At 46.7% G+C, this 12,422-nt stretch overlaps 1 protein-coding gene across 1 annotated transcript in view; it reads right to left on the bottom strand.

The window, feature by feature from the left end:
• Window positions 1-12,422, bottom strand: part of MTCL1 (microtubule crosslinking factor 1) — a 112,940-nt gene that overhangs the window by 100,033 nt on the left and 485 nt on the right. The window contains exons 2-3 of the mRNA XM_010859088.1: window positions 2,291-2,515; window positions 72-230 (exon numbers count right to left, since the gene is read on the bottom strand). Of these exons, the coding sequence (XP_010857390.1) occupies window positions 72-230; window positions 2,291-2,515 (384 nt within the window). The remainder of the gene's footprint in view (window positions 1-71; window positions 231-2,290; window positions 2,516-12,422) is intronic.

Here is a 12,422-nt window from a genome sequence, read left to right on the forward strand (position 1 = left end):
AAATAAAAAAAAAAAAGGACACTTGGGAGTCCCATGTTCGCAAGGGGCAAGCCCCCATCCACCTGACTCACCTCCTTCAGTCTCTCCAGCTCGTTCTGCAGGGCCTGCTTTGATATCTCCACTTCGATCATCTGCTGTCGGAGAGTTTCATTCTCGTCTTCCGCTTTAGCTCTCTTTTCCTCCACGGTTTCAAGTTCATGGTGCAATCGGACCGATACATCTTTGGCCACCTGCATCAACCCACAGACACAGTCATCTGATGGGAAGCCTTCTGTGTGCTAAGGGCACCTCCAAACCACTTCAGAGGCAGAATCACTAAGGAATATTGTGTTACACCAAAGAGCAAAGATCCTGGCAATATTAACAAGCCTACATTTAAAGGAAGGGGTATTAGTTTAAAACATGAAATCCACATTAAGGGGAAGTATGACTTTCATCTGGATTAAAAGGCCACTTTGCCACAGCCCTGTTCCTTCTGGAATATTGCTTAGAATGCCAAGTCTTCCCAGGAGCACATGCTTTAAATGATCAATTAAAAATGATCATTGGACTTACCTGGTGGTCCACTGGTTAAGAATTTGCCTGCCAAGGCAGGGGACATAGGTTCAATCCCTGGTCCGGGAAGATTCCATATGCCTCGGGGCAACTAAGTCCAGGCACCACAACTACTGAGCCTGCGCTCTAGAGCCCGCGAGCTGCAACTTCCAAGCCCACGTGCTACAATTACTGAAGCCTGTGCACCTAGAAACGTACTCTGCAACCAGAGAAGCCCACACTGCATGTTGGATCGAAGAGCAGCCTCTGCTCTCCACAACGAGAGAAACCCGCGTGCAGCAGAGAAGTCCCAGCGCAGCCAAAAATAAATAAATAAAATGAACAAATAATTTTGTAAAAGATCATCAGATAAACATTTCTGTTTCTCAAAATAATTTTTAAAGAACCCTACTTGCTTAAAAAAATAATTCTGTATTCAGTACATACTTAATATAGTCAGGTTTTAAATTGCCTACTCTAATAAAACATTCAAATGCTATAAAGGCAGTTCAACATTTTCACTTTCTAAAAGGAACTAAGGAGATTTTGTAACAGAAATATAAATCACCTTTACATCACACTGAATGACATCTTGTTATTGGTTTATAAATCTGAGTTACAAAGATTCTTTTCCTGTTATTGTAATGAAAGGCTAAATGAGATTTCATAGGGACTCCGATAATAAGAAGGACATTATACATAATTCATCTCTAGATAAATGATTTGATAACTGGGGCAGGAGAGAGGCCTCAGTGGAAAGGACAAATGGAAGAAAGTCTGGGGTATTTTCACCTTATTCCCACTTCTGCTGATGATTCTCAAAGACACTTTAAACAATTAAATGCGACCCTATTTCTCTTTCAGTTAAGTCACTACTACAAGTCTTACTTGGGTTACGGTAATTTCAGCATTTTTGCACCCTAGAAATAACAAAAAATGTTAAGTGACTGGGGTCAACTTTTAAAAGTGATCTTTGACTAAAACTGAATTGATAATGAATCAATTTTTTAAACATTCCAGATCTTTAGGAGTTTCTGCACAATTTCTAAAGAATGATCAGACCAGAGGGGGCAGGTATTAATTCTTTTTTTTTAATTGAAGATCTATGATTTATTTACTTATTCTTTTGGCAGGGGTGCCTGGTCTGTAAATTAAGATCCCACATGCCCTGGGGCAGTAACTAAAAATTTCATGTGAGTGAATGAGTGAAAGTCACTCAGTCATGTCTGACTCTTTGCCACCCCATGGACTATAGAGTCAGTGGAATTCTCCAGGCCAGAATACTGGAGTGGGTAGCCTTTCCCTTGTCTCGGGGATCTTCCTCACTCAGGGATCGAACCCAGGTCTCCTGCACTGCAGGCGGATTCTTTACCAGCTGAGCCACGAGAGAAGCCCATGAGATTATGAAGATTATCTCATGTGAGAGTATGAAGATCTCATGTGCCATAACTAAGGCTCATCACAGCCAAATAAATTAATTAAAAAAAAAAAAAGACCACGTGTAAGTGGATCCTGAGGGCTGCACTTCAGGTCTTACAGCCTTCCCAGCATTTACCCCGCTCCCAATCTTTCCTTACGGAATCATCATCATAAATGATGCCATCTCTGCAGGCAATCAAACTTTAGATTCAAACCAAACGCTGCCCTAAACTGGATCTCTAAGACACCTTCGAGGCAAACTTGTGAAATTGTATGGAAACTCCCCCCGGCTTCTCTGGGGAAGGCAAGTCCCGCCCACTGTCCACCTTGTGCTCACCTTCAGGTCCTGCTCCAGACTCCGGATAAGCTCCCCGTCCACCTGCCCGGTCTCCGCCACCTTCAGCCTCTTCTGCTCGGCCTTCCGGAGGCGGTACTGCAGGATTCGGCAGTTCTTGTTGGCGCGGTCCAGCTCCCGCCGCAGCTCCTGCAGCTGGTAAACCTCCTCCTCCAAGTAACTGTCTCTCATCTCTTCCATTTCCGCTCGGAGTTCATCCAACTCATCCTACACAAGCCAGACAGAGGGCACTAATAAGCCAGGTCTATGGGACAGGGCGGAATCGCCCGTCCACTCCTGCCCTGCAGTACTGTGAACTTTCTGCAGTCACCTGTAGACTTCCGGAAACACGTGTGCAATACAGCCCAGGGACTCCGGAAATTCTCACACGAGACAGCATCACCAGATGTCTGTTCAGGTCTCGTGGATCCGGAAACCAAAAACGAGCACGGCTTAGTCATCGCAGCCTCTCAGCATTTACCCCACTCCCAATCTTTCCTTACAGAATCCTCATCATAAATGACGCCGTCTCTGCAGGTAATCAAACCCTAGATACAAACCAAACGCTGACCTGAACTTGTGTCCCTAAGACACAAGCTAGGCAGTAAGATGAGTCAGACATTGCCTGCAAAGAACAAACTTCAGGGGGCTCATCCCTATGAATTGCCCGGGAATCATAACACACCCGCAAATGTCCTTAAAATGCTGTCCCGCCACACCAATCTTGGAACTACGTGACTCATGATTCTAAAGATAAAACCTGTGCGCTATTTCAAATACACATCGGTTTGGTTTTTTCCATTCCCTTGCCCTTCATCTCCCATCTCCACTCCACTCTGGGATCGACATGAAGATGCTGGGATACAGAAGAAACCCGGGAGTTATTCCTGGCTCCCTCCTTCCCTCCCAGCCCAGCCAATGCAGTGCTGTCAGTTCAACGTCCAACCTACGGGGCTATCTCCCCAGGGCTCCATACACCATGCTCATTCCGCCTCCATTCCTCTCCGGGGAGCCACAGCTGCCCCCTCCCCTCAGGGCCAGCCTGCCCTCTCTCAGGGTCCAGGTGCAGGAGGCAGATCACCTGTGATGGTTTCTCCTTAAAAAGCTCCTCCCCAGCTCGTGACCAAGCTCATGGTAGGTAGATCAGTCAGAAGGCACACAATGCCCCCTACCGCCACTGTCTCTAGCCCCAGGCCCTGCCCCTCATATCTGCATAGTGGTAAGTCGCTTCAGTCATGTCCGACTCTGCAACCCTATGGAGTGTAGCCTGCCAGGCTCCTCTGTCCATGGGATTTCTCCCAGGCAAGAATACTGGGGTGGGTTCCCTTTTCCTTCTCCAGGGGATCTTCCCGACCCAGGGATTGAACCTGCCTCTCTATCTCGTGCATGGCAGGTAAGTTCTTTACCACGAGCGCCACTTTAAAGCCCCTCCGACTTCCTACCACCATCAAATATTATTGGTTTCTTCCTACTCTTCATCTGTCACCCACACGGGAAGGTAAGCACCAGGAAAGCAGACACCTGGAGTCTCCCAGTGTCCAGAGCAGCGTGAGCCACACAGCAGGCCCTTAATACATATTTGTGGAATGAATACACTTGAACCTCGGTCAACACCCAGAAAGACCAGCTCCTGAACGCAGTGCAGACTGGACATCACCTCACATTGTTTTGTTCCAGTCTTGTAGCCTGATCATGGACAACTCTTCCAAAAGCCACAGAAAAGGCACTAGCATGCAGGGTATATTTTCTATAATAAACGCTTCAGCGAGGAGCAACTTAGAAGGTTGGAGATTAAGAAAAGCATTCTAGGAATTGTCTTGATTAGTTTCATATTTGACGGCATAAACGCCTCCAGACTAGGATACTCTTGGTCATCTTTTTTTTTTTGGCTGTGCCATGTGGCTTGTTTGATCTTAGTCCCCAACCAGGGATAGAACCCAGGCCCTCAGCAGTGAAACCACTGGACCACCAGGGAAGTCCTCATTCTCATTTATTTTGTTCAGTTAACACTGAGGCTCAAAGGGAAAAAATGCTCCCAGACACGGACACCCTAACTCATCAGGTCTCATTCTTTTCAGTTTGTTCCTGGAGTCTGGCCACCCTCGCTAATCCTGCATTTATTCTCAAAAACCAGGGATTTACTTACAATAAAGAAAAGAGTTTCCCAACATCAGAGCCTCAGGCAGACAAGAAATTGACTAGTAGTAAACCTCCTGCAGATTATTTTATCCTGGATAAGATCACATAGGAGATGTGTACCAAACGAACTGGGAACCCTTGTGGAAAAATAACAAATTGGCACGAACAGCGTGAAAACCACTGTCCAGCCAACCCTACCTGTGTGCAGCCATCACCTGTAGGGGAAAGGGCACATGTGAAGCATCTGATTCTCCCAAAGGCCGCCTACAGGTTCTTCCACTCTGTCCACACCACCTGACCAAGGACATGACCCACTCAGCTGACCATGGCTCCAAGTGGGACCCATTTCAATGGCCCACGAAGGGAAGTGGATGTTAAAAATGAAAGCTTTAACAACTTCCTAGTAGCCAAACGAATAAAATGTTTTGTCTGCTAAAGATTCTTACAGAATTTCTGTACCAGTGGCGATAATCTCATTAAAAATAAAAGATGTGTGGAAATTCCCTGATGGTCCAGTGGTTAAGACTCTGTGCTTCCAAATGCAGAGGGCACGGGTTCGATTCCTGGTTAGAAAACTAAGATCCCACATGCCATGTAGTGGGGCCAAAAAAAAAATTATATATAAAAAAAAAATAAGGTGTTCTTATGTGTCTTAAGCGGAGAAGGCAATGGCACCCCACTCTAGTACTCTTGCCTGGAAAGTCCCATGGATGGAGGAGCCTGGTGGGCTGCAGTCCATGGGGTCACGAAGAGTCAGACACAACTGAGAGACTTCACTTTCACTTTTCACTTTCATGCATTGGAGAAGGAAATGGCAACCCACTCCAAAATTCTTGCCTGGAGAATCCCAGGGACAGGGGAGCCTGGTGGGCTGCCGTCTATGGGGTTGCACAGAGCTGGACACGACTGAAGTGACTTAGCAGCATGTGTCTTAAGAAAGGTAACTCTTAGGGAATTGCCTCCAGTAGTTAAGACTTTGCCTTCCAATGCAGGTGGTGTGGGTTTGACCCCTGGTTGGGGAGAGCTAAGATCCCATGTGCTTCGAGGCCAAATAATCAAAACGTAAAGTAGATGCAATATTATAACAAAATTCAATAGAGACTTTTAAAATAATCCACATTAAAAAATCTTTTAGAAAAAGGTAAATCTTAATGTTGAAAATGTTATGACATATAAGCAAGTTTCATTGGCTTTTTTTTTCTTCTTCTTCATGGAGGACCCTTCCTATAAATCTTGTTCCAATAGGAAAGTTTGCTGGAATTGGGGTTTACTGGGTGGAACAGAGGCCAGACAGTGGACAGAATGGACAGGCTGGGCTCTTCAAGGGCCTAGAGAACACACTGACTTCTGGAAGGGCCTTTCAACCTGCAGCAGAGAGACTGTTTCTGATGCCGAATCCCCACACTGAGCCATGAGAGCCTTGCCCTTGACCCAACCCCTGCCAGAGGAGACCAGCCACCACAGCCTACAAGCTTTCAAACAGGCCTGTGCATGCCATCCTCCCATAAAGAGAGTTAGTCCTGAATCTTCAAAATCAAGGTCAAGCTTCTCAGGTCCCTTCTGCAAATCTGATTTGACTTTGAGAAAAAGCTTAATCTAGGTGTCTGAATACAGTTAGTTAATTATTACACTGGGTAACTAATAAAAATATTTCAACATAAGCAGTAATCACTGTATATATCTAGGGGTACCCACAAATATCCAGTGGCGTTGGCACTCCGTTTATGAAGGCACTGTGTGCGAAGGCTTTTCCTTCTACTCAAAGTGTTAGTCTCTTAGTTGTGTCTGACTCTGTGTGACCCCATGGATGGTGGCCCACCAGGTTTCTCTGTCCATGGTATTCTCTGGCAAGAATACTGGAGTGGGTAGCCATTCCCTTCTCCAAGGGATCTTCCCGGCCCAAGGATTGAACCTGGGTCTCCTGCATTACAGGCAGATTCTTTACCATTTGAGCCACCAGGGCAGCCCTTTCTAGAAAGCTTGTCAAGTCATTAATGCTGAAAATTACCTATTACTCAAACATGAATTTTAAAATGTGACGTAGTCATAAAAAAACATATGGTAGGACTTCCACTTAAAAAAATGTTCTCTGTTTTTTCAGACTTTGTAATGGGGGGGCCCCTCATCAACCCTACGATTAAACGCTAGTTATGCTCTACAGACGCCTGCACCCGTGCTATGGACTGAAAAAGCCTGTTCCAGGGTTCGATGTACCCACACCTCCAGATCACTCAGCAGGCCAGATGTAAACAGCTAATAGCTCTTGGCATAAATAACCACTAACATTAGTCGCTTTGAAAAGAAAATTAGGAAGAGATTGTAATTGCATGTATTTGAATCACTGCTTTTATAACTCATATTTTATCTAAATTTGTGGACCAGCAGACACCCTTTCTTTAGCATTTCGCCTTCGTTACTAAGCCTACGATAAGCCTGCAGGGACACACGGCCCCCACAAGATGGACAAAGAGGCCAAACCCACACTGGTGAACACACCCAAAGCCTCTCGGCTGATAACTGGAAGCCCAGCTACAAACCCAGGCTTTCTGGCTCCACACACATACTCTTTCCAGTAAATGGGAGAAATTATCAGCAACCACCAGGACACGTGAAACAAGAAGCTTTAAATCACACTTGCAAAAAGCCTGTCGGCACAAAATAACAGCAAGCTGACGTTTCGAACTTGACATTGTCAATGTGTGGGTATATTCGTTTTCACAACTGGTCCTCACCAAAGCACCGCAATGTGCATAAAAGGTATTAATACCCTCCATTTTTAAAATGAGCATACTGAAACCCTAAACGTTTAAATGGCTTCCAAACACTTGTCTGTTGCAGAGACAGGATGAGGCCAGGGTTTCAACTCTTTTCAAAAAGCCTTGAAAAAAACAATTTTCAGGTTCAGTGAAAAGAAGTTATAAGAAAAGCAAATTACAAACCATGTAGGCAGGAAGCAGACATTTGAAAAGCAAAAACTGTGATTATTCAGATTAGGGTCATGATGGGAGAGTGATTTTTCAAACGAACATTACATTAATTTTCTGACAGCATGCTCTAATGTAGAAAACATTGTATCAAAGAACCTTAAAGATGTCTGCCATTTAAATGCTTAACAAACCCAATCAAGCAGAACATATAATGTTTCTGCTAGACTAAATTTACACACAGTAAGAGCAGAAAACTGTTGGTTTTTAATACAGATAATGAGAAAATTTCCCTTAATCAAGTTTTATATTGAATTAACAACAGGTCTGTCAGATAATCAAATGTTAGATCATTATCTCATTAAAAAGCTAATTTAGCTTTAACTAAATATACTTTTCGAATTTTGTATAGCATGAAACCTTGAAGTACTAGAAAGTTCCCCAACTATTCCCCTTCACCTGCAGATAACAAATCAAGCTTTATTTTATACTCGTGAGTGTGTATGTGTGTGCTCAGGAGTATCCAACTCTCTGTAGCCCCATGGACTGGAGCCCACCAGGCCCCTCTATCCGTGGAATTTTCCAGGCAAAAATACTGGGTACCATTTCCTTCTCCAGGGGAGTTTCCCGACCCAGGGATTAAACCCGTCTCTTGTATCTCCCTGCACTGGCAGGCAGATTCTTTTACTACTAGTGCCGTCTGGGAAGGTGTGTGTGTATGTGTGTGTGTACATACATATACATACATCAGATTTAAGAAACAATGAGGTACCATGTGTGCACTAGAATAAACCAAGATTAAAATGTCAAAGAAAATCTCTTTGAGGATAGTTTATCCACAAATATAAAAACCAAATCCTTGGTTTCATAGTAAAAGTGATGAAAACCCTTGATCATACTGATGATCTTGGTGCTGCTGCTGCTGCTAAGTTGCTTCAGTCGTGTCCGACTCTGTGCGACCCCACAGACGGCAGCCCACCAGGCTCCTCTGTCCATGGGATTCTCCAGGCAAGAACACTGGAGTGGGTTGCCATTTCCTCCTCCAATGCTTCCCTTTAAACAACTTAAAATCAATAACTAGTCCTACTTTAATCACTCCCTCTTTAAACACACTCAATTTAGACAGTGAGCAGTCAGCTGGCTACTGTTGCAATAATTCCCTCCTCTGGGAGTTGCAGACCCTTAACTATTGTCTACTGTAATATACAAATAATCCACCTCCTTTCCCTCCCATCAATGGAAATGTGCTCTGCAGAGTCCCAGCTGAGGCTCAGAAGACACAGGGGGGCTCAGCCATTGTTTACAAGTGCCAGTTCATCCAGCAGCCACGGCCCCCCTGTGCCCTGGTCCACATTATCTCGCCACCTAAGATGATTACAGCCGCTTGTTTGCAGGCTGAATAAAGAATGGGTGTGGAAAGCAGAAGGTCAGGAAAGAATAGGGACACTGTCTGCTTCAACCTTCCAGGAGGGAGGGGGGTAGGCAGGGAGGAGCTGAAGCACTTTATGCTCAGAACTGTTTATTCTTGCCTCAGTGTCCACCCCACCCCCACCCCTTCCTGGCCATTCAGAGTGCCTGGAATCTTCACGGCTGGATTTAACCAAATCATTGCAGATCCTGAAACTCCCAAGACCCCAAGAGAGAAGCAGGATGCCAAGGCCAAGGCTGGGCCAGTGCTGAGGCAGTGCAACCGCTCCACCCGAATGGCCTCCCCAGCAGCCCCCTTGAGAACTCACTGCTCTTCCACATTCCCATGGTGTCTGCTTTGAGCTAGCAGGCACTTTGCTTGTTTTCACCAAAAATAATTCTTAGGAAGTAACCGAAAGGGCAGAGCAAATTCAGCAGCCCTCCCCAGGCCGACCTTGGAGCCCCCAGGACTGGGGCCCTTTGGAAGTACACTACTTGGGGGTGGGGGGAAGGGTGTCATGCTAGCATCCCCCACCAATGTGAGAAGCATTTCCGAAATAGGCCAATAAATGCAAAGCAATTAAACCCTCCTGAAAAGCCTGTGGAAACAGAACATAATTAATATGTTCACAATGAGCTCCAGGGCTTGTCTGATTGTCTTTGAGCACTGGAGCAAAACACAGTGATGGTGGGCAGGCAGAGATCACGATGGCCAGCGTTTCTCAGACACCCTGGTCACTAAGATGGACCTGAGTCTGGTCTGAGAAAGAAGCGAAGCCCTTTGGACAACTGACTTCAATCTCCTATCTTCACTCCTGAAGCCTTCCAAATTACATACAAGTTCATCTGCAGTCAAGGGCCAACAGGGCTTTTCTGACTGCTTTCATGCAAAAAGCCAACTACCCGGACTGAGTACTTACTCATCATCTAGTTACCCTGCTTCCCTGGTGCCTCAGTGGTAAAAAATCTGCCTGCCAATGCAGGAGATGATGGTTCGATCCCTGGGTTGGGAAGATACCTTGGAGAAGGAAATGGCAACCCACTCCAGTATTCTTGCCTGGAAAACTCCATGGACAGAGGAGCCTGGCGGGCTATAGTCCATGGGGTTGCAAGAGTCAGAGACGACTTAGCGACTAAACAACATCATGTAGTCACTGCAGTGCCTGGTGATGGCAGAATGACTCGAGGATGGCCCCATTCAGCGCCACACAACAGAGGCGGGCGCTTCTCTGTTGACAGCTGATTTCTGGAAAAACACAGCAGTCTGGCTAAAAACAAAATTCCACTCGAATTTCCCAATCAATAACACATCATCCTTAGTCTTCTGTTTGATTACTCTCGGTTCATTCTTCTCACTTGAGTTTCATACAATAGTGGTAACAGAACTGACTCAGGAAAGCCTGTGATACTGTGGTCACCATCCTCCAGAATATATCAAAGTAAAATTTCTGGGTGGAGTCTCCTAATCTCCAGAGTCCTATGCAACATTCCCTAAGGAAGGAGTAGGTCAGGGACTAATTTATCTGCCATCTGAAAAAAAAAAAACACCATCACTGGTGCAGGCTCTAAAATCCGTGTGCAAAAGCAGGCTTACAGCAAAGGTCATTGCTTTGTGAGGTCAGGGATGCTCCCAGCCCGATCCCACACATGTGGGCAGGCTCACTGACCTTAAGAAAAGTCTAGCAGGACTGTTGTCTTTCATCCCCAAATTGAATGGCTGTCACTTAAGCTACTGAAGAGCCAACCATGTAACTCACGCATGTGTTTGTGATCAGCCTGATGTCCCAGCCTCCCCAGACTGTCTCTGTCTCTTCTCTCCTGCTGTCAGAGGAACCGCTGGGAGATGGACTCGGGTCAGAAACGTTCGGCCATGACCACCACAGGAAATGGCAACTGACATTTCCCACAGATTAAACACTGCCAGGGGGGGTCTGTGGGACCCCAAACAGTCCAGTAGAGAAGTGCTCACTGTGGCCCTTTGGCCTAAAAAGAGAGGTTCCTCAAAAAAGCTAAATGCTGGGTATGGCCCAAACTAATAAGACAACTCTAAGGCAGGCGTGGCTCTTCTCAGCCTTGATGGAAACAAGGATGCAGCCTGGAGCCGGGAGAGAACAGAGGTCTGGAGGCCGGGGAAATACCAGCTACATCACTTACTAGCTGGGTGACCTTGGACACGTAGGTACATCTTCTCGGATCTCAGCAACCTTGTCAGTGAAATTAGGGTTGTGATAAACACAACAAAGATACCCCGTGTTGCGAGATTCGCTGAAATATCAAACACACCAGAGCAGACTCCAGGGTCAGACACCTACTTCCTTCACTGAGAATCCAATGATGTGAAAAAAATAATAATAAAGCAAATAACCAGCGGCCTGAGTGAGCCCTGAAATGATGCTGAACTCCCTGCCTTGAGATCAGATGTCATGAGAAACATCTATTTGCTCTGAGGCTACAAAAGTCAAAGATGGTCTTTCTCACCCTCAGGGAGCTTACCTCCAGGGCAGATTTACAAAAGCCCTGGTTTCACATCAGAGTAATGCTAATACCGTGGCCCTTTCTCTTCCATACTCTCACATTTCACTCTGCTGTCTATTACATAAGAGTCGGTGACCAGAGCAAATGTACTACTGGAAACATTTTATTCGGAGTCCCCATCTGCTCTCTTTTCCCACCGCGATCCTCCTCTGCCTCTTTGAACAGGATAAAAACCACCATGGGGGCTCAGTGGGTTAGAGCAGCCTCTGCAGCTTGGGTATAGGAACACTCCTCAGTCCACTGCTCTGATCCCAGCTTAACTACACAGATCACCTCCACGCACCTTAAAAGCCCACATCCGTGTCCCACCAGCCACCCGGGGACCTCCATCAGGGAGAGTCAGCCTTTGCTGAGAAAATGGGGAGAATCACAAAACGTACTGATGAGGAGGGCCGCTGCATTTGGGAGGAGATATAATATTTAACCATCTTAACAGAAGGAGGAGATTTACACGGTGGAGCTGTTGACTAACCTGAGCATCACAATAAATTAAGACAGATGCATTCAGTACCACCCTCCTTGTTTTGGAGTCACCCGGCGTGCCCTGACCTCCCCACCCCATACGGTCTAAATCCTCTTTTCTGCAGCGCCTGCTCTTCTCCTCCTCCTCCTGGAAAACATGGAGTCAGACTTGTGCCCCAAAGCTACCAAGACCCAGAAGCCACTCAGAGCAGGCCGCGCTGCAAAGCGCTCAATGGACGCACAGGCTGTGAGTCCCTCGAAAGAGCGGGCGCGAGTGGCCTCTCCTGACACGGAAAAACCGGCTGGTGGACACGTACAAAGCACCGGCCAGCAAGACAGCGTGGCCTCTCCGCCCAGGCCGCGCTCAAGGGACTCCTGAGCTGTAGGTTTATCACTGAAAGCGGTGTGACCCGGCTGTCTGCGCCCGGGGGAGACTCGGAGAGCACCCGGCCTTCTTAATTGCGGGAAAAGGGGAAGGCGAGTCTGCACCCTCCGAGACCCGCACTCGGCGCACGGGGTCCCGCTCAAAGATTCTCGGCTGGGGACAAGCCGCGCCCACAGGTGAGGGGGCAGGGGGTCGACTGCGTCTCCAAAAGGCGGTCACAGCCGCCTCTCTAGTTAACGCAGCGTCAACTGGGGCAGAGGCATCCGAGGGAAGACGCGAGACT

The sequence above is a fragment of the Bison bison genome, unplaced genomic scaffold (assembly GCF_000754665.1).
Source record: "Bison bison bison isolate TAMUID 2011002044 unplaced genomic scaffold, Bison_UMD1.0 scf7180017864453, whole genome shotgun sequence".
Lineage (NCBI taxonomy): Eukaryota > Metazoa > Chordata > Mammalia > Artiodactyla > Bovidae > Bison > Bison bison.